The sequence below is a fragment of the Lepisosteus platostomus genome, chromosome 5, assembly GCF_059453375.1.
Source record: "Lepisosteus platostomus isolate fLepPlt1 chromosome 5, fLepPlt1.hap1, whole genome shotgun sequence".
Lineage (NCBI taxonomy): Eukaryota > Metazoa > Chordata > Actinopteri > Semionotiformes > Lepisosteidae > Lepisosteus > Lepisosteus platostomus.
The window spans coordinates 22,588,558-22,611,834 of record NC_142615.1 but is presented as its reverse complement, the minus strand read 5'-3'; the positions used below and the strand labels follow the sequence as shown (position 1 = coordinate 22,611,834).

Here is a 23,277-nt window from a genome sequence, read left to right as displayed (position 1 = left end):
AAAGCTCTGTAAAATGCAAAAATAATAAAAAATATTAAAACAAGGTAAAAAGAAATAATACACAGTTATAAAGCTCAGGAATTATCAATGTGAAGTTACAATGGGTTGATTGTGTTTCATGTGATTTAAAAAATAAAATGTTTGCAAAAAATCCACTTACAATATGCTAAAAATGGCAAGAATACTTAACCTTTTACTACCAGTGACATATTTAGCCAATGTCTGCCTGGAATTTCCTCCCCCTTAAACATTTGTTATATCTCTGCAGCAGAACATAGCAGGAGCCTGGTTCAGGTCTTAAATTGAAGCTAGCCCCCATGGCTTTGAGTGTGAATAGTCAAATGTCTTGTATTTCTTAATGTGTCCACTCAGCAGACAAACATATGAAAAAAAAAAAAAAGCTGGCGAACATTTTTTTTTTTTGGTCTTCAGATGTCAGATTTTTCAACTATATGCATGTCAAGGGCCTGGGAATGATTTGAAAACCTTGTTCTAGGTGGCTTCTAGCTTGGATAAAATTTGGGACAAATTGATCAATTAGAAAAAATTCTACATCATGTTTTGTGAAGACTGGACCTGGAATGAAATTTCACGCCTATAATAAAAAATCATAAAAATATTGAAAATAATAAGAATAAAAACCATTGCAATTGCTATAAAAACCTTAAGACACTGCTAGAGAGCCTTTATCTGCTGTTATGCAATGAAAAAAAACCTCAGAGTTGCCTTCTGGTGTGAAAAAAAGGAGCACTGATAAGAAACTGATAAAAAACTGATTGATTATCCCTTCTGAGTCAATGATTGACAGCTAAAAATGCAGCCTGAAGCTTCTAGAGGAAGTCTCACCCCCTAAGGGCTCTGAATGCCTGAAAATACAAAGAATGACAGCGGTTTTTACCAATCAAATCGCCTTATTTCTGGCGCTCGTTCTTCAAACATTTACTATGTAATCAGTAACGTTTACTAGTCTCTAGCTCTTGAGATAAACTAGTCTGGGTTATTTTGGATATATATCATGCTCCAGAATAAGGTAAAAACATGGGATATATATATATATTTGCTGGTTTTTGCTTTTGCGGTTTTGTTGGTAAAAATGTATGATATTGACATGCTGTGCTTGCCGGGTTGCCATGTGTTTTGGGATTCTGCTAGTTCATTAATTTATTGGTTTATTGCATAATAGTGTCATGTCTGTGGAAACAAACTTTATGGTTTTGTTGTGGTGATATTGGAGAATACGTGCATGTGAGAAAATTTGTGGAGCGGTTTCAAACAAACGTTTATCTCGCGTTTATCTTAAAAATAAAAAGTGTCACCTGGGGAGACAGGAGTGGTCCTCGGTGACCGCGATCCGGACTACGTTAACAGGTGTGTAATTTAAAAAAAAATAAAACAAGTTAAAAATAAATAAAAATAAATAAATAAATAAAATAAATATAAGACTAAATGGGTTTAACATTCAGCAATGTAATTGGTCAGATGCTTACGATAAGTGATGCTGGTGTTTCGTGTGATTTAGCGAATTCAAAAAAATATTCATTTTAAAAACAGCAAGAGCTCGTATGAAAAAAAAGTTCGTAAGTATCTTTGTTACAACAGCCGCGCCAGAACTATTCAGATACTGTACATCAGAAAAGTACCTGAACTGTTCTGTCCTATATAACCGTTGAGCACGGACACACAGAGTCTCCAGCCAGTGTTGGAGATTTATGATTTCAATGTTTTTTTTCCTTTTGAGCAGAAGCTGGGTTTCTTCCTCTAGTTAAAGTTATTGGAGTTGTGGTTACTATCAAGCAGTCTGTTGTATACTGTACGTGAAATAAAGATAAGAGTGCTTTCTTGATACTTCACAAGAGTATACATAATTCATGAGCTGTATTAAAAAAAATGAACTGGAAGAAAAGCAATAGGGCTGGAGTTTATAGACTGTGATGCAAATACGAGAGTAGGAGAGGAGGGGACTAGTTCAGGAGCACAACCGGCCCTCTCCTGCCCATTCTCCCACCAGGGTCTGTTGTAACCCAGTGTGAAATTCAGCTCCTTGCAGTTCAGCTTTGGATCACTCAGCTGCTTTGCCCTGGGAATATAGGGCAAATAAAGGAGATAGCAACCAGACTAGAGGGAGAGTTTTTATTCCTAAGGGATGACTTGTTTTACAACAGCAGACAACTTAAAGAAACAAAAACCTCTGTTCTGCTGCTCCAGGTTGGTTCCACTGGGAACAAGTGTGGCCAGGAGCTCATGAACAGTAATTAGGGGTTGTTTCCACAAGGGGGGCTGGAGTAAGTTAGATGTCAAGGGCAATAAAACTCATTAGTGTTACGATCCCTGCCTCCCGGCAACGGAGGAGGCAGAAGTAGGCGTAGCCCCTATCCATCAGTTCACCTATCAGTTTTCCCATTCAACACCACACCCCCGTCTCATCCTACTTAAACACCTGTCCTTCCCTACCTCATTGCTCAGTATTGGTTTTCCCTTTCGAGCTTCCTGGTTGCGCTACTTCTACTCTGTGTTCGTCTTGGCTTTCGGTTTGCGGTTTTTCCCTTTGGACTTCGGCTTTTCGGATCTCGGCTTGGATTGGTTACTTTCGCTCTGTTTGGATTACTGGCTACCCCTGGATTCTTGGATTGCTCTACGGACTACGACTTCAGATCTCGCTTCGGCTTCGGTACTCGTTCCCTTTCGGATTTCTGGCTTCCCCTGGACTCTCGGCTCGTTCCTACGATTATGGTTTGCTTTCGGATTACGACTTGGTTTTGTTCGCTCCTGCAAGTGGGTTCACTCACTGGTTCGGTCCCTATTACCGAACCCATAACAGAATACTGAGCCACTTAACAAGGACCCAGCGGAGCAAGAGGAGATTCGCTCGGCTTTGGATCAGCACGGACAAGCCTTACTCCAGCTCCAGGCTTCTGTCCAACAGATCTCTGCGCACCTGTCTGCAATGCCGCCCATCGGCAATTGAGGAAGCAACGCTGGAGCTGCCACTTCGGCTCCGCCTCCGCCAGCTCCTACACCTGCCCCTCGACCTCTTCCACTAACTCCACCTGACAGGTTTGACGGCAAACCTACGAAATGTTGGGGCTTTTTAGCACAGTGTGCGCTGGTTCTCAGGCTTCACCCGGAGACTTTTTTTTCTCCTCAGGACAAGATCGCCTTCATAGTTTCACGGCTAACCGGCCGCGCTTTGGAATGGGCTATTGCTCTGTTTGATCGCGGGGCTCCTGAAATTCAGGATTATGATTTTTTTTTAGAACAATTTAAGGGGGTTTTTTGTCGTCCCATAGTTGGCCAAGACTCTGCCTTCCGCCTCTCCTCCATCCATCAAGGCCGTCGGTCTGTACATGATTATGCTATTGATTTTCAAGTAGCAGCAGCAGAGACTCACTGGGACGATGAGGTCCTTATTTTTTTTTTCCGTCAAGGACTCAGTGAAGAAATTAAGGACCATCTGGTAAATATGCCGCAATTGGGCAATACCTTGGAGGAAGTTATTTCACAGGTACTGCAATTAGAACTCAGAATTCGTCATAGGAGTGCTGAGAGATCTCGGTCCCCTATACTAGAGGCTCCTCGGCTATCACCTTTCAGATCTGCCGACTCAGAACAACCTTTGGAAATAGCCCGCACCCGGGTAACCCCTGAAGAACGTGAGAGGCGCCAAAGAGAGGGTCGCTGCCTGTACTGTGGGAAATTTGGACACTTTAAAGCGGCCTGCCCTGCTGCATACTCATCCTTGAAGCGCCGCCCACCTTCTCAGAATCCTAAAGTGAGTGAGAATACTCAATTCCCTCACCTTTCCTCAGGATTTTTTATTTTTTCTACACTATTCTGGGGTAATGAAAGGAGACCCCTTCTTGCTTTTATAGACTCAGGGGCGGCGGGTAACTTTATAGACGCCGCCGTCGCTCGAGCTTGGAAACTACCCTTCACCCTTCGTGTCCAGTCTATTGATGGCTCCCCCGTATTTCCAGGACTTATTAGGTGGCAAATGGAAATTATAAGCCTGCAGATATGCGCCACCCATGTGGAAGACATCTGGTTTTATCTCCTTGAGACCCCAAGACATCCTCTGGTGCTAGGCTTTCCTTGGCTACAGCAGCATGACCCACACATTTCTTGGTCCCGTAAAGAGAAAGTAGCTTGGGGACCCAGATGTATTAGAAAATGCTGTCGCCTACCAGTGAAGATTGCACTCATGGCGACGTCCCCTTCAGGGGTTCCTACCATACCCCCTCAATACTCTGATCTACAGGAAGCCTTTAATGAGCAGGAGGCCTTGGCCCTCCCCCCTCATCGACCTTACGATTGTGCCATTGACCTTTTGCCTGGTACTATCCCTCCCAAAGGTCGTATTTTTCCACTCTCCAATTCTGAGTCTGAGGCCCTGAAAGTCTATATACAAGATTCTCTGAAGGCTGGGCTTATACGTCCATCCACTTCACCAGCATGTGCCAGTTTTTTTTTTGTGGAGAAGAAGGATGGTGGGCTCCGTCCCTGCATCGACTATCGTGGCCTCAATGAGATCACCATCAAGAATCTGTACCCTTTGCCTCTAATTCCAGCAGCTCTTGAGTCTGTGCATGGAGCCAAGATCTTTACAAAACTGGATTTACGAGGGGCCTATAACCTAATCCGCATTCGGGAGGTGGATGAATGGAAGATGGCATTTATGACAACCCATGGACATTACGAATATTTGGTCATGCCCTTTGGTTTGGTTAATGCTCCAGCAGTGTTTCAATCTTTTATTAATGACATCTTTCGTGATCTCCTACAAAGATTTGTCTTGGTTTATCTAGATGACATATTAATTTTTTCTGATTCCTTCCAGGATCATGTTCTCCATGTCAGAGAAGTACTCTCCCGGCTCATTAAGGAATAAGCTATATGTCAAACTAGAGAAGTGTACCTTCCATGCTTCGAGGATTCACTTTTTAGGGTACGTCATCTCGCCGGAGGGGGTGGAAATGGATTCGAGTAAAGTCTCGGCGATTACTGATTTGCCCACTCCCAAGAATCTAAAACACATTCAACGATTTCTCGGCTTTGCTAACTTTTACAGGAAGTTTATTCGAAACTTCAGCGCGGTGGTCACTCCCATAACCTCTTTGACCCGTAAAGGACCTAAACAAGGCAAATGGACCCCTCAAGCCGAAGATGCATTTCAGCGTCTGAAACACCTGTTCACTACAGCCCCCATCCTAAAACACCCTGATCCAACTTTGCCCTTTGTGGTCGAAGTGGATGCTTCTGGCCATGGTGTGGGTGCTGTTCTCTCCCAATGTCATGGAGAAAAACAGGTTCTTCATCCCTGTGCCTTCTTTTCTAAGAAGCTATCCCCTGCCCAAATGAACTACGACGTCGGTAACCGTGAGCTCTTGGCCATTTAGCTGGCATTGGAGGAATGGAGGCACTGGTTAGAGGGTGCTCATCACCCTTTTTTAATTTACACTGATCATAAAAACCTGGAGTATCTGCAGTCGGCCAAACGTCTTTGTCCTCGCCAGGCTAGGTGGTCCCTTTTTTTTTCCAGATTTAATTTCTTGATCACCTACACTCCAGGTTCCAAGAACATCAAGGCAGACGCCCTTTCACGGATCCACGACCCCCCTGAGGCCGAATTGATTCCAGAACCCATCATCCCGTCTGGTAAGTTCCTGGCAGCGGTAAGATGGGACATTGAGGTAATTGTCCCACGAGCCTTGGTAGGGCAGACGGTACCTCCTCAGTGCCCTCAGGACAAGTTATTTGTCTCTAATTCCGTCAGATCGGCAGTTTTACAATGGGGACACGACTCCCGCTTCGCCGGACACCCTGGATTCCACTGTACCTTGGATTTCATCTCCAGAGACTTCTGGTGGCCAACTATGGCCAAGGATGTCAAGGAATATGTCCAGGCCTGCTCTATCTGCTCCCAAATGAAGTCTTCCCGGATGAGGGCAGCGGGCCTTCTTCAACCCTTACCCATCCCGGACCGTCCTTGGACCCACCTCTCAGTAGATTTTATTACTGACCTTCCACCCAGCCATGGACACACGACTATTATGGTGGTGGTAGACCGTTTTTCCAAATCTACCCATTTTATTCCACTACCATCCTTACCTACTGCTCGAGAACTAGCAGAATTGTTTGTACAACATATCTTCCGACTGCATGGCATCCCTAAGGATATTGTTTCTGATAGGGGCCCTCAGTTTGTCTCCCGATTTTGGAGGGCCTTCTGTAAGTCACTGGGCACCTCAGTCTCACTTACCTCAGCTTATCACCCTCAGGCCAACGAATGAATCAGGAACTGCTAACCTATTTACGGACTTATATCTCCTCTACCCATGATAATTGGGTGTCCTTGCTCCCATGGGCAGAGTATGCACACAATTCTTTGTATACCACATCTACTGGCATGTCTCCCTTTAAGTGTGCTTTAGGTTATCAGCCTCCTCTTATCCCTGACTCCCATCCCAACACAGAGGTACCTTCGGTTCAGGACTACATCTCTAACCTGAAGACCTTCTGGAGGAAGGCCAAAGCCACCCTTCTTCGCACCTCAGCTCAGCAGAAGAAGGTGACTGATCGGCGCCGTTGTATCCCACCCAGACTTCGACGTGGTCAGTTTGTTTGGTTATCTACTCGTAACCTTCCTCTTAAGCAACCTTCTTCTACGCTGTTGTGTGCTGGGGCAGCAGCATCATGACTAGAGATGCAAATAGGCTCAATAAACTCACCAAGAAGGCTGGCTCTGTGTTGGGGCTGAGTCTTGACCCCCTGGAGATGGTGGCTGAGAGGTGAATGCTGACCAAGCTCACAGCCATCATGAACAGCACCTCTCAGCCACTTCATGGGACTGTTATTGGGCAGCGGATCACCTTTAGCAACAGACTGCTCCAGCTACAGTGTTCAAGGGAACGTTTCCGCAGGTCTTTCCTCCCGGTGGCTGTCAGGATGTATAACACTGTCCTAGGCTTAGACTGTTAGCCCTTCATATGCTCGTCTATGGATAGCATGTTGCTCCATTGTACTTTTTGGACACTCAATCTGTATATACCTATGCATATACCTATATATTTATTTTATATGTATGTTGTATTACTGTACGTATTTTAATTTTTTGTCTATTCTGATGTCTGTTTTTGCCTGTCTTGGGCTGGACTGCTGTAACACATCAGTTTCCCTTTGGGATCAATAAACTCTTTATCTATCTATCTTTATCTCCTCTCTTCCTCTCACTGTATCTCCTGTCCTGTTGTTGGTGTTTATTACATGGAGATTCTGTGTTTTCTTCTTTCAGTGTATCTTCTGACCTCTCTCCCTGGTGAGACTCTTGGCTCTGTTCTGCCTGCTGTGAAGGATCACTCCTTAAAAACTCAATAAAGCTCCAAGCATTCAAACTCCTGGTCTGCAGTAATTACTGATCTGTAGTTTATTTCAGTCTTTTAACTGGCTATCATGAGGTTCAGAAATGCAGAAGAGACGCTGAAGAAGTTTTTTAATGACTTTTGTAAATAAACTTTTATATCATCAAGATTATACTGAATTTTAGATTATAATACAGATTTGGCCCACGACTCTACATCTGTTTTGTGAGTCACTGGAGAATATGATGTGGACACGACTTAAACTCTTTAAAATGCAGAATTAGAGATTAAATTTGTCCCTGACCAATCACGTCAAATATTGTGGCCATGTACAGTATTGATGCGCTGATCACTGCTGGGGGCTTTTTGTTAAAGTGTAGTAAGAAGCTACAGTTTTTTAGGTAGTCAAACAAAATCTGTAAAATGATTGAGCTTTATCTTAATTTCCATACTATTAAACCGAGTTCAGGGGAGCGCAGTGGCATAGTGTTCAGTGTTGCTGCTGCCAGAGCCTGGCCTGGGCCTGTGTGTCCATCTGTCTTGAGCTGGACTGGCGTCCTGCCATGGGGTGCCCTGCCTGGGGCCCTTTCTTGCTGAAACAGGCTTGGCTGCACCCACAGCCCTGGACTGGATAAAGCAGACTGCAAATGGATGGATGAAATAAGTAACATGATTTTTTTTTCTTTGTTAATGTAGTTTAATATTGTACTGTAGGTAAAAAAAAAATTGAAATTAAAGTTGCTTGTATATTTTTAATTTGTGATTCATAGTTTTTATTGCAGTAAAAGCGTCACATGGAACGTGAGACTGGGCTCTTGTGGTGCTGCAGCTCTGGACCACTAGGTGTTGCTGTGCCCAAACTCTGTCTTTTTACAGTCTTTACAGGACAATCTTGATTATAGTGTAAACAATAACCCTGCAGCTCTTTAAGAGTTTTAAGATGGGGTAATCTTGTTTTCTTTGCATTTAGATATGTGAAACAAGCACATTTATTTGAAAGGAATCGCATTAACACCTGGTAAAAATCTTAAATTCAGCCCAGAGCCGGACTGCAGTGAAAACTACCGACAACACTTGATTTCCAGCTGTTGCTTTGCGTGTCATGAATTATTTAGTATGCACATCGCCCCACGAATCTAATGGTCCAGATTCTCTTTAGTCTTGAACTGTGAAAACTGCGGAGATAGAAAACTATGAGGGATCACGGTTCGAAATATCCTAAATCCTCAAAAACACTGACAAAGTCAGTCCAGCGGACTTCAGAATCAACATGAGCCAGAGGACACACGTTTCAGTATATCTGTGTATCTGACTTCCTGTGATTGGCGTGTGTGGAACAGCGGGAGGCGAGACCCGCGGGGGGCGTGTCGTCCAACTTTCGGAATGATCAAAAAATAAACCTTTGTGCACGAGAGACAAAAGGTACCTTTAGAGAAGTCGTGTACTGATTGCAAAGTAGCTGATTTTGACAAACAGATAATTTTGTTTGAAGAATTAAACATCTGTCTGTTATGTAGCTTTATTTTTTATTTACGTGAGCAGAAAGTCACCTTGCTCTTGTTTTTTATTATAATGGGGTGTGAAAATTGCCTGAACACCGGGGCGCACAGTGAGATTACTGAGATGGATAATTTTAGTAAATTTAGTAATGTTGATATGTCTGGATTTTGTTTATATGTCTGGATTTTCGGTTTCAGGAGGGAAGATAAAATTGTATCCAGCCATGATTTAGCTACGTGACGCTGCCCCTGTGAAGTCGCGGTGTGGTGCCCATAGAGTGTTAGTTTTATTATATCAGTGGATTACTGTGATCTTGCACGTACGGTTTTTAAACGTCTGTAATTGCTATTCTTGCAAAATACATCCTGTATTGTTATTCGGTTTGTCTGCGTGCTGGTGGGCAAACGTTCGGCGTGAAAATTCTTCTGCGAGGACGGTACCTTTAAAGCAGAGAAAACGGCACCAGACCTTTTCGGCTCTGTTCGGCTTATAGCTTAAGCCATTCCTCTTCGCACTTTAGTCATAGAGGTTACATTTACAATCATGTTATATTTTTATGTTTTTTGAGAGACTTCAGAAGGCTTCAACTAATGCATAAAAATGTAACATCATGTGTTCTCACGTTATGAACTCACTTTATTCAAACTAAGTTTTCTAAATATGCAGCCAGGTACTGGATATTGTTTAAATAAAAGCTGCGACACTTTTCACAAATCGCGATCTCTTAAACGCGTGTGATTTAGTTATTGACATCTGAAAAATAGTGGTCTCAAAAACAGTCATTTTAATAAGCGAAGGTTATGAAAACCGGAGAAAACAAATGACTCTGAACTACAGTATAACAGGGTTTCCTGTCTCCTTTTACAGTTGGACGATAACATACCAGATTCACACTCACCTTTTTTCTATACTGTATACAGATACAGCCATTGAAAATGCACAGTACGACCCCGTACTGTGGAAATTTTCTACAGTTCACCGAGTTGTACCGCAGTAAGTGATTGGCTGGCCAAAATGACTGACAGGCAGCACTCATGATGAATTGGTTGTTAGTGAAACGATTGCTTCATTTGATCTCTTTACTGTGCATGTTTAAATCCGCTTAATATTGAATATTAATATGGACATTTTACAACTAAAGGAAAATTTTAGTAGCTGAGCATTAAAAGAAGAGGAGTATAACGCGTCTGAAGGTCATAAATAATATTAATTTAGGAACATAAACATATTATGTAAAATGTATATGTCTGGTTTTGGTAATTTAAATAAAAAATACACACCAGTATTCCACTTTCTTCATAAACATTTTAAGCATCAGTCTTTCATTCGGTTACATACTGTGGTTATTTTGGAAAAGGTTTTACGTACTTCTGACTGTATTAAGTTTATAGACAGAACTTCATAAAATGTATATAAAAGTATATACTAAGTAAAAGTATAAGTATTAACTTCATTAATATTTATTCATATTTAATTGGGCTCGATATCACAGTAAAAAACCACATACGTTTTATAATTTGATTAATAGGGAATATAATATGGAACCGTGTATCTAAATAAATTGATAACAATATTATTTTATTCATATAGCTCAAAATATTACAGTAGTAGACTTTCTTTGTAAACATCTGCATCAATTTGACTCATTCACCCGCGATTACTTGGAAACTTTTGGCCTGCCCTGTTCAGTTATAACTTGAACTGTCAAGCAGTGTGTTGGTATAATGGCTTAGGCATCTGACTTGTATGCTGTAAGTTGGAGGATTGAACCCAGCTCTTGCCATGAGTTTTCTTTAAACAGATAAACATTTCTTTGAAAAACTAAAATAGTAAATATTATTGAAAATATATTGAATTTGATGGTATTTCTAAATATCACAACACATTTAAAGTTAACTGAGTTAAGTGATTAACCTTTTCTATGAATACTTGTGCTCGTTATCGCAGTAAAAAACCTCATACTTTTTAGAATCCGCTAAATAGGAAATATAAGATGGAATTGCTTATCTAAAGAAATTAATAATGATATTAATTTACTGTACTCCACATTCTTTGTAAACATGGTTTATTTTTAATTTGACTCAATCGCGCATGATTACTTTCAAAACATTTTAAAACTGTTCGTCTCAGCTGTGTTTTCGAGGAGCCCTTGACAATCCAAGTTCAATACCTGCTTACGGCACAAGTTTTTCTTCTAACAAATACTGAAAAAAAAAAAATAGTAAGTATTATGTACACTATATTAACATGTTTTTATATATATATATTTATATATATTTATCATAACATATTCAATGTTAATTTATATTAATAATGAAATAAAAACGTGAATTATCAAACGGGAATACTGTCAACTGTTCAACCGATTTGATTCAAAACACTTTTATTCAGTTGGGCAGTTAAACAGACGCCTCAAGCCTTAAAATGAAGTTGTATATATTGTAATTAGAATCGAGAATAACAAATTAAAAATACCATTGAAACTATAATAATGTGTCTGGTCATTATTAACAGTATTAATTTAATAATAATAATTTCAAGTATCTTTTTCAGAGTCATTTTTTTCTTCGGTTTTCATAAGCTTCGCTTATTAATATACCTGTTTAAGAGACACAATGTTTCAGATGTCGATAATTTTGTGAACAAATGACAGAGCCTGCAACCTACAGTTTTAAAGATTGTGATTTGTGAAAAATTTCACAGCTTTATTTTAAACAATATCTAGTACCTGCTTGCAGTTTTAGAAATCCTAGTTTGAATAAAGCGGATCCCAGGTGCAAGTGATAACGTGAGAAGACATTATGGTATATTTTTTATGCATCACTTGAAGCATGCTGAAGTCTCTCAAAAACATAAAAATGTAACATAATATTGTGTGGCACGATGGGCAACCGATTCTTTTAATTTTAAAGAAAATCAAAAATAGGAAACAATAAAGTGTGTGTCTCAAATAGACATTGCATGGTTTTAAAACCCATAAAAACTGGTTTAGTTAAAAAAACATTTTTCTTTTGTGTGATCAGCTTAGAATCTTTGTGCAAGCTGTACATTTTTAAAACTTTTAAATTAAACATTTTAAAGACTTTAATATTGTAAACGCAACACAAATTTCTTACAGATACAGAACAATCACAATCTCCTGTTTTCCCGTGGTGTGAAATGAATTAGCAGGAGATTGAGAAAACGGTGCACCCACTGAGCTCAGTCAGAGAAAAGGAGGGCGCCGTAAGGACACCATTCTGCAGCGCAGTGTTTTTGGCTCTGAGTGCGCCTGCCTTTAAAACTTAATAATAGAGTGTAAATAATTTATTTTAACTTGAAATATTTTACTATTAAACATAGCTTTCTCACCAGTTCGTTTTATTTTTTAAATGATCTTTAAACAAAACAGGGACTTATTGTACTTTCTAATGACATTACACATGGAAAGATTATACATTTTAATCATTTTTAATTTAAAAATATTTTAGAAACATTTAATCTACACAAATATCACATATTATTTTATTTCTGATTGTTATGACAACAGATTACAATCTAATCTTTCCATGTGTGATGCCATTAGGAAGTACAATAGTCTCTTGCTTTGTTTAACGATGGTATGAAAAATAAATCTAAATGGTGAGAAAGCTATGCTTAAAGTTAATTAAGGAACTTAGAAGACAAAGATAATGATTTACATTGTTTAATTTTAAAAACTAAATAATAAATGCAGACGCGATTGGTGCCATTTGCACTGCGAAAGCTCAGGCTGTGCTGCTTCTCCCCCCGTCTTTGATGGGGCGCAGTATTTTCACAGCCTCTGACTGGGAAAAAAAGACCAGCTGATGTGTCCTACATAACAGGAAGAGAAGAGAATGTGATTTTTTTTCAGTATGAAACGTGTGTTACGTTTATGAAATTCGAGTATTTTAAACATTTAATTAAAAAGTAAAAATCTTACAGCTAACACAAAGGTTCAAAGCTGATCACGAAGATGAAAAATCACCCATTTTTTGCGCATAAAAAGTGGTTTTTAACTGAACCAGTTTTTTACAGATTTTAAAGTCATGCGATGTTAGGCAGGGACACGTTATTGTATCTTATTTTTTATTTAATTAAAAAAAATAAATCGTTTGGCCATCTGGTTGATAGGCTGTTCTCCAATTACTGGCAATTGTAAAACAAAATAACCATTCCACCCTCCCTTGATTAACTTAAAGATTTCCATTAAGAAATGCTTAAACATAAAACCATTACGTATAGTAATCAATCCAAATACACACGCAGGAGCCAATTTTGCCAGACACAACATCCCAGAGCAAATCAGGCACTTGGGCTGAGATCTCCTTTAGCCCAGCCAGCTGGTTTCCTGTTGAATGACGTGACAGACTGGGTTCAATCCCAGGTGATGTACTATATATTACAGTTAATCTTTGGTTTTAATTCCAAGTTAAATTGTTGGCTGATTACTGGCTGATGACATTTGGATGAAGACAAAATATAGATTTTCTCAATTCAGGTGTAAACCTGAAAAAGACACATCATGTTCACAATAAGCTTTAGTGGACTATAGTAGTAGTAGTAGACTATAATAATAAAGGACTTTCTTTATGCATTCAGCTCTGATCGTGCCTAGGTGCACCTAGGTACATTACTGTCATGATCGCAAACCCCTCCTCTTAAGGGCACTCCAGCCCTTCCTTGTTTGCCTTATTCCCCACACCTGTCCCTTGTTCCAGCCCCTTTTCTGTTCCCCCTTATAAGCCAGACGCAGACGCCAATCTGGGCTCTGCATTGGTTCCTGTATCATGCGAGCCCGGGTCCTGGATGTGTCTGGCTCTGTCATGGTTTTAAGTTTCTGTTCCTGTTCCCCTTGCCGGTCCCAACCCGGTTCTGGTTTCTAATCTCCTGTCTTGGATGGATCTCCTGGCCATGGACTTTTGGCTTGTTTTTGTACTTCTCTTTGGACTCGTCCCCAGATTGTTTGCCTCGCTACACCTTCCCCGACCGCCAGCACTCCATGGACACGCCCCCCTGTTTTTATTCCCGTATCCTGCATGACTTTTTCCCTGTGTTTCCTCACTCAACCCCGGATTGTGTCGTCCGCATAGGGTCCGGAAAGAAAGCTTTCGTGACAATTACAGTGCTCATTACCACTACAACGACAATAGACGTTTTTTTTTAAAAGAAACGAATGTCAAAATGTTTCCAAAACGTCCACTTGTGATACTTTAGCTGCTTAGTTACACGATCCCATATTAATATAACTATCAAGTGATGTTGAATCACTACAACATGTATTTTTTTACAATAACAGCAAGTGGTGTTTTTACTACGTATTCTTAGAAAAGGATAAAACGTTATAACTTTTTATGAATTACAGAAAATAAGCTTAATAATGTTAGAACAAGCATGTTAAAACCAGAACCCATGTTAGTTACCAAGTTAAAGACTTTGATGCATAAAATATTTATGCATAATTAAAATATTTATGATGAAGGTGGAAGGTTGTGTACTTTTGTCTACAAGAGCAATCTTTCTTTTATAAAATATACCTACTTTTTAATGTTTAATGATTGACATTCTGTAATACACAGTTTCAAATTATTAAAAATCTAAAGAGTATGCAATTTAAATTCTTAATTGTTAAAAGACTGTCAGCAGTGACTGGGATTCGAAACCAGGCATTTTCTGGTGACAGCTCTAATGCTGTATATGAGATGTTAAGCTTTATTAGCTCCACCTGGTGATTTTACAAGGTGCTTCCAGATACTATTATCATATTTCATTTCAAATGTGGTATGATTCGCCATGCCCACCGCGTTTTACCGCCATGTACTCCACACATTTTGAATGGCTGGATCTGTAGGTGCCATTGCTCCAGGTGAGGCGTGAACACACAACATCGCCATGACTCTGCTGTGCACGCTGACTGATTGTGCCACTGGGGCTTCGCAAGTCGCAAGTCAGTCCAAAGACTTTGAACAAACAAATGGTGAAACAGGGTTTCGTCTGTGGATCCATCTCCACATGGGGGAAGGGGACAGTGAAACAGTAAGGAAAATACAAGAGAAGAAACTGAAAGAATTATAATCACTGCAAAATAGGAAGAGGTGGCTGGACATGTTAAACAGTTTGGCGGTTAATTTGTAACATTTTTGGTGACAATCAGCACACGGATTTCTCTTCATGTTCCTTAAGATGTGCAGTATATATTTTCATTGTAGATTGGTTACTTCAAAAGTCCAGTAAAGTGACAGTGGAGAGCTATCCGATATACATCTTAAAGAAGACTCCCTGTGAGTCGATTAAACATTTCATTTTCAAGTCAAATCCTTTACATGAAATAGACACCAACAATAGAAGGGGATGAGAAATGTCTTTTATCAAAATAAACCTGCTATTCACAGACCTCGGCCACAACATCTCCCAGGTACTTCTGCAGAATAAGGTCAAGCTCAGCTGCAGCCTGGCGGAAGCACTTGTCCACCTCAGATAAGTCACACCTGGCCATTGTATTTTCGAAGTAGGATTTCAGCGCCTCTTTCACCTCCTCATAGTTGTCCTGCTTCATGATTCCTGTGCCCTGGGAGAACAAGAAAGGTGAATATTCATCATCATCCCTCAACGATTCTCCAAATTGCCTGACTGCAGACACCACCATGAGGAGGAGCTGGAGTGACATAACATCATCAGTAGGCAGTGAGTCAAGAGAGGGGGAGTCATCCCACTGTTATCCTTATCCATGATCAAGAGTCTCACCCCCTGCTTTACGCTGTCCCTAGTGGTGATCTGTAGACAGTGTGTCTTCCACCTCACCCACCTCCTGAGGCAATAATCTTGAATAAACAGAGGGCTGGAGGCCCAGCCCGGCTCCTGTCTCTCTCCCCTTGGGGACAGGAGATTTTCTCAGAACCATGTTGAGGTGAAATGGGAGTGGGATGACGCAGGTGTCTTGGAGAGGTGAGTCGCCCCAGCCCCTGCATACCTCAGTGTGATTCAAGCAAGGGGGAGGGGTTTAAGGGACTTACCAATCCCGCGTATGCACCCTCTGATTCAAAGTCAGGCAGGAGCTCATTGTACAGCGCCAGGCAGTCCAGCTGGATAGATGATATCATGTTCTGAGCCCAGGTCCGCACCCGTATCTCCTCCTCCTGGAGCAGCCCCTTCAGCTCGACCTGCAGGCCCTCCCTGAGCCGCCACAGGGCCGCTGGGGTCAGGCCCGGGTGAGCGGGTGTACCAGGGGGTGGGTGAGGGGGTGTGTGAGGGGGCGAGCAATGGGGTATGTGGGCTGCCAAGGAGGAGGTCCATGCCCTGTCCTTCTGCAGATCCCTCTCCGGGCCCTTAGGGTAGTTCCACAGCTGGGTCTCGGTCTCCTGCCTGGTGATTGGCTGGCTGGCCTGAGGGGACAGGGGCACAGAGAGGGCATGAGGAGGACAGAGAGAAAACTGAGAGGGTCTTCTCTAGGAGGACCAAGCCCTGCCCCTGGTCTCCCAGCAATCACAGTCACCAACATTGCAGCTGAAACCAAACTTTCGACAGATGTCACAGACATATCAGGCTCACAGACTTGCAGCTCTCGGCTGCCCGGGGTGAGACGCAGGGGGAGTCTGCTCCCTCTTCCTCTGACAGTCTTATCAGATGACAGCGGCAGACCTGATCCAACCCCACCTTCCCTTTCACACACAGCCACACACAGGCATGACTGTGTCACCATCATCAACACCTCCACCATTATAATCTCCACTATCTTCGTCACCATCATCTTCATCACATTTCTAATAAATGATCTCCACCATCTTCATCACCATATCCTTCTTCATCATGACAATCATCATGTCCACCATCATCATCATCAACACCTTTCCATCAACATCATCATAATAACCACCTTCATTATCTACACTACCATCTGCATCACCATCATCATCCTGAGCAGAACACATTGGTTGTCTTACACTGGAAGAATCTTTGCTCAGTGCCTCAGTATCGGTTGCCCCTCTCCGGCCTTTCAGGGTCACATCCACCTCTGTCAAGACCCGTCAGCAAGTTGACTGCTTTAGTCTCACCAGCAGAAGCCAACCAAGTTTGTGTCTCAGTACAGGTTTATTCTTAGTCTAACAGTATTAATACAGTATTCTTTACATAGAGGAGGGTGGGTGTGTGGAACAAGCTGTCTAGCCATGTTGTTGAAGCCGATAGGGTGGCTTATCTTAAAAGAGAGCTGGATGAGACCCTACAGTCAGGACAGGAGGCACTACTGTATGTAGAGGGAGGTGGGTGTGTGGAACAAGCTATCCAACCATGTTGTTGAAGCCAATACTCACGTTCCTGTGGGATCTGCCCCAGGTCTCGGTGTGACACCCTTCTCTCTGCTCAGCCATTCCTCTCTCAACTTGAGTGAGTTTCTCCAGGCGGTGCTGGGGAGGAGAAAACAGAGTTACCAGCCAGTCAGACAAACACTCATCATCATCATGGGCCAAGATGACCCTACATGACAGTGGCCTGTCATCCTCGATCCAGACGCAGTGTCCAGCCCTCAGCTATCCAGCTTCATGATCCCCAACATCCCTATTGAGGGGCCAGTTCTGCTAGACCAGGGGTCTCAAGCCCAATCACAATCCCTGGAGAGCCAGGTGCATCTCCAGGTTTTCTTTCCAAACCTAGCCAATTAAACAATTAATCTAATTATTTTCATAAGAAGATGTGGAAATAATGTGTTTAATAATATATTTTGATGTCTCTCACTGTTGAAGACTCAAAATATTCAAGGCACAGTTGGATATTTAAGGTCTGGATAAAGGTACAGTATTAGAATATTTTTTGTTTAATTAAAAAATTAGATCAACTTTGTAACCAAAACCTCTGGGCAGGAAACCAGATGATTCACCAGACCCTCTAGGAATGGAGTTTGAGACATGCTCACCCTCTCTCACACACAACCTCACACACACTCACCCTCTCACCACTACTACTACTACTACTACTAAAAATAATAATAATAATAATAATAATAATGCAGACTTGCTTTTCTTGGGGTCTTGGGTTTGGCTCCTGTGTTGGCTGAGTCTCCTGTTACCTCCTTCCTGATCTGGGGATGTCAGACACAGTTCTGTTACAGACACGGGCTGGACTAGACTCACAAGCACACACACCCACAGACACACACTCCCACACACTAACACACACGCAGATGCACACACTGTCAGGTAGAGTCTTTCTCCTCCTCAAGAGAAGACAACAGAGCCCTGCTACTGCGATGAGCTTTAATTTCAGGAGGAGGAAGAAGAGGAAGAAACACAATATGAAGAAGACCAGCAGTGGACTCACAGCTCTCTGGGTCTGGGGCCTGACTCTCAAACTTGTCTCCAGTCTCTGGTGAGTTTGGACATCTTCTCTGTTCACCTCTGTTGACATCTGTGGACAGGACAGTTCAGTTAGACAAACAAGTTCGACCAGACTTCACTCTCATAGTCAATCAATCAATCAATCAATCAATTTTTGTCTTATATTTTGCCTTTTAATCCAGAACATCACAGCACTTTACAAAACATACCTGGAAAATAGAGTATAAATGTGTAATACTGTAGTTCCTGGAGTAAGTGCTTGGATAATCCAACTACCACTGTTGTTACTTCTGCTGCTACTACTATGACCATGACTACAAATTCTAATACTAATTCTGATATTAATACTACTACTGCTGTCATTACTAGTAATAGTGATAAAAACAGAGCACTCACAGCTCTCTGGACATTGGTCTGGAATCTAGAAAATGGTTCCATTCTCAGGCGACTCTGGACCTCAACACCTGTTGATGGGTCACTTCTGTCAGACACACGAGTGGAGCCCAAGCCCACAGATATACACCCACACAATCACACACATTATAACACACTGACAGACACCCACCCACACATATTCACACACAGACATTACACACACACACATACACTACACACACTCACAGACACACATTCACAGACACACACACAGACACAACACACACTCACAGACACGACATACATTTATACACACAATCAGACACTCACACACATACTCGCACACATTCACAGACACACACATAGACTACAAATACTTATAGACACACACCAACACACACACACACAGACAAAAACACACACACTCATAACTACAAATACAGTATAACTAACACCAACACAAATGCCACTAACATTAAAACAGTAACACTATCATTTAGAATTACACTATCATTATCACTGACACAAACTACTACTACACTACTAATACTAATAATAACAATAATGCTATCACTAAAACTAACATGACTACTAGTGTAAATACTCTAACAGTAACTCTATAATTATAACTAATATTAACATGAATACTGGCATCAAAACTATCAGAAGCGCAATCACCATTAATACTGACATGAACACTAGCATTAATATTAAAGCTACCGATTGTACTCTCACTAATATTAAATATGAATACACTCGCATTAGTATTAGTCCGTGACGTCAAACCACTCTTTGTGACGAAGGCGAGACACCTAGCTGGGCACAGTGAAGTGGCACGTGTCGCCGTGGTTACCATACTTATAATTTGTAAACAGTGGAAAAATGCATTTAAACTGTTATCTACACAAATTTATCAACTTGGAATATAATTTTCAAGCTCTAGAATACGATTTCTAAACAATCATTTGAATAATCATTCTTTAATTTGGGATTGAACATTATGAACACTAAACGCACTATGGTATTTGATCGATACAGGCTGTATTGACTCTTTTCTAGATATTTAAAGAATTTAAAGAAAAAAAAGAATCAGTACTCACCAATCGGTGAAGTTAATTGATGATTCTAAGGTTTTTTAGTTGAATTAAGTGGTTGTCGATACATAAGTTATCAATATCTCTCCTCCGTGCTCTCAGCGCTCCTCCCGCGGTCTCGCTCTCTGATCCCGGCGCTCTGGCTGGTGTCTGTGACGTCACAGCGCTCTTTCTGACAGAGCAGAGCGCGTCTCCGCTGGAGGAGACTCCTGTCCGGAGCCCGGGGGGCTTTTCTTACAGATATACTGTAACATCTCCAAAAGAAAAAACACCAGGCTGTGAAGAGAGGCGATTCATAACAGCTGGAAAAGGAGACCGACAAACAGAGGAATACAATTTATTAAACAAAAAAAATAGTTTACTTCACAGACTAATGCGTTGTAAAGCATACTCCGGTAGAGCAGAAGAGAAAGGGCACAAGTCCCTGTAATAAGCGCTTTTAAGGTTGAAGATCATCATATCCTGGCTTTATTTCCACTCAGTTTGGTGATTTAATTAACTGTATAATTGTTACCAGACTCTGTTTAACTGTATATTTATAAGACTCCGTGAGAGACGTGTGGGAGACGCTGAATCCCAGGGCTGGTGTGGAATAACACACAGACAGGTCTTCTGTGTGATCTGAGTCCCACTGCTCAGAGCTACAGACTGGTCAACTGGTCACTATCATAGACAAGACCATCGGTCTGCTGCTGCTAATAATCATATTACACTTATAAGAGTAGCAATACTGCTGTTCATTAAATCAGTAAAAATAATAAAAAGAGATAATCACATATTGCTCAATTTTCAGTAAAACACTTCTGACAGAGGGATGGAGGCTGACTTACAGTAAAGACAATGAATCAGGGCAGTAATACTGAAGGGCTGGAGGGCCTGGAAAGGGTTAATAGAAGCTTCTTGCTTCTGACCTGGAACAGAGCTCACAGCTGCCAGATCAGTGACCCCTGAGCCCTGTTCATGGAGAGGAGAACCAGGAGCTCTGCTCTGTCTCTAAGAGGCTGTGAGGAAGGAGAAAAGGGGGAGATGTGACTTGAGTCCAGGCTATTCTGTCTGATATTGTTCATGTAGCAGCACTGATTGTCTCAATGTCCTCTGGTTCTGGATTGTCAGGATAAAGAGAAGAATGGAGATGAGCTTCTGTGTGTTCAGGAGGGAGGAGTTTGGGTAAAGTACTGAAGGACCCAGAGCTCTGTGTGTGAGTCTGAGCTGTGAATCTGACTGAGAGGAGATAAAGATTTTTTTATTATTCTGCCTCTGAGAAGTCTTTTCCTTTGCCGATCAATGTTACAACCCCTTCAGATACTCTGCACAGACTGTCAGAGTGAGAGAAGAGGAGAGAGAGATGGACAGATAAGAGCACACACAGCGAGAGAGACAGGAAAGAGGAGAGAGAAGAGAAGGAGCAGGAAGACAGCGCAGGTGTTCAACCACACTGTGACCTCAGGAGACAGGAGGCTTTTCTCAGCTGCTGAGGAGCTCAGGGCTCATGGCCACTCAGGCTCAGAGGCTCTGGCAGCAGTCAGGTCTGAGAGCTTCTCCTCACACTGACACTGGAGCTCTGAGAGTCAGCCTCCATTCTGGTACTACTGCTACCACAACTGCTGCTGCCACTGATACTACTGCTACCACTAATATTTTACTGCTGCTCCTACTGCTGCTCCTACTACCTATCATAATAAGGAAGAGGATGTGGGCTGTGCCTTCACACTGTTCAGACTGGGGGTGTATCAGTCCATCAGTATCAGTTCAGCTCCACTGTGCTGTTAGAGAGTCTCAGTCATGCAGTCGGCTCCACACAAAGAGACACTGGGGTCACAACTGGAGGGGCTGGAACATCTGTTTGGATTGTAGCTGTACAGAGACAGACTCAGGGTCTGAGGGAGTCAACTGGAAGAGCTGCTGTCCAACAGGCTCAGTACATAAGGGACAATCACTGCTGGGCTTTTCTTTCTTTTTCATTTAAATTATTGATCACAGTCACAGGACGGCCAGTTCTTATTCAGTCCACCTTGTCTCCATATTCCTGTGCTGACCTGAATGACCTCACTGCCACCTTGAGCACAGGCTCTCCTCACACTGCCCTTGAAGAGGACCAGAAGACATTACTGTCTGGAGACACAACAACTCTGTGAGTCACTGCAGGACACCAGTCATTGGACACTGCCTGACACAGACAGCAAGGCACACAGGACTATATTCAGGACACCAGTCACTGGACACTGCCTGACACAGACAGCAAAGCACAAAGGACCACATTCTGGACACCAGTCACTAGACACTTCCTGATACAGACAGCAGGAATTACAGGACCGTATATGCATAATTAATTATCTTGATACTGATTTAAAAATATAATACTTGTCTACAATTTTTTCTTAGTTTAATATCTGATCTCTTCCTGCCCCTGCAGCACCTGCAGCCCTGCTGTCTGTATCTGTATCTGTGTTTCCTCCAGTGAGACACAGAGCTGCTCCTGTCTCTCCTCTCCTCCGCGCTGCTGGGAGTGTCTTCAGGGAGAGGAAACAGTGATGTGTTTCTGATATATATGGAGAAGACTGAAAGGGCCCTGTGTGATTGGCCGTCCCGCCTGTGTGAGAGGTTCCTGCTGTCAGTCTGAAAAGGCAGTGCTGTGTGACTGGCAGGGCGGGGGGCTGTGTTGTTACTGGGGGTCTGGGGTGCAGAGCAGCAGCTCAGTTGCCCTGTGGGCTCAGGGGTGAAGACAGGGGTCTCAGCTGCGCTCTGTCCTGATGACAAAGGAGAGCTGCCTGTCCATCTTCTCTCCTGCTAGGAAGTGTTCCACTATTATTTGACCTCTGAGCTTGGTCAGAAGGAGGCACTGATTCTGTTTCTGACAGGCAGTCAGGATGATAAGCTCCAGAGGTTGTGTCATAGGTGGTTGGTGTTCCATTTTTTTAGGATACATTTGATGTATTACTGTCTGTGTGCTTTTGGGTAAAGCCTCTTAAATATTTGAAGTAAAATTAAACAGAGAATCAGGGTGAAAGTCCACATTATATGAAACAGTGACAGTAGATAAGACAGATGTTGCTTTTATATATGTTAAAAGACATACTTTGTTTATTTCCATTTTGATTTTCTGAGTGTGACTATTTTCTAAAAGGCATTTTAGAGACACAAAACAAATACAAAAAGAATCAGAAGAGCTTAAAATAATAATAGAATATTGCTAATTTTAGGAAATTCTGATGTTCTACTCGCTATTCTTTCAATTACGGATACTAATACAGTTAATGCAGAAGTTTATCTATGTGTAGAGTTCTAGGTTTAAATTAAGGCATACAATGATTCAATATATTTGAATGTGTACAGTTTCAGTAAACTGTCTGTGAAATGACTTGTGTGTTGCAGCTCTGCAAGAACTCAGGTGTTAAATTCCATCTGCACTACTTAAAGATAATACAAATTTAACTTGATAGAAAGATATCAAAATATTTCACAACATGGAACTATACATTTTATATTCACAAATGTATTTCATTTAACTGTATGTGTTATATACAAAATAAAAATTCAGCATTTCTTTATTGTGTTCTAGCCCTTTGTTCTTTTTACAGTATTTTGTAGCTATTGCCGATAATACTAATTATATTTTTATAATTA

At 41.7% G+C, this 23,277-nt stretch overlaps 2 protein-coding genes across 3 annotated transcripts in view; one reads left to right on the top strand and one right to left on the bottom strand.

The window, feature by feature from the left end:
* Positions 1–23,277, top strand: part of LOC148664987 (zona pellucida sperm-binding protein 3-like) — a 246,998-nt gene that overhangs the window by 119,021 nt on the left and 104,700 nt on the right. The gene's annotated exons all lie outside the window — the stretch shown is intronic.
* Positions 15,203–19,956, bottom strand: LOC148665005 (uncharacterized). Of its 2 annotated transcripts, none has more exons than XM_088631571.1 (7): positions 19,660–19,956; positions 18,581–18,648; positions 18,168–18,254; positions 17,866–17,928; positions 17,141–17,257; positions 15,869–16,237; positions 15,203–15,423 (listed from the first exon to the last, which is right to left on the bottom strand). In XM_088631571.1, exons 2-7 carry the CDS (start codon positions 18,620–18,622, stop codon positions 15,238–15,240), a joined length of 864 nt encoding a protein of 287 aa, XP_088487697.1. In that variant the 5' UTR covers positions 18,623–18,648; positions 19,660–19,956; the 3' UTR covers positions 15,203–15,237. The 2 variants fall into 2 exon arrangements, with proteins under 2 accessions (XP_088487697.1, XP_088487698.1); XM_088631572.1 differs by having other exon boundaries at positions 17,165–17,257; positions 19,660–19,954.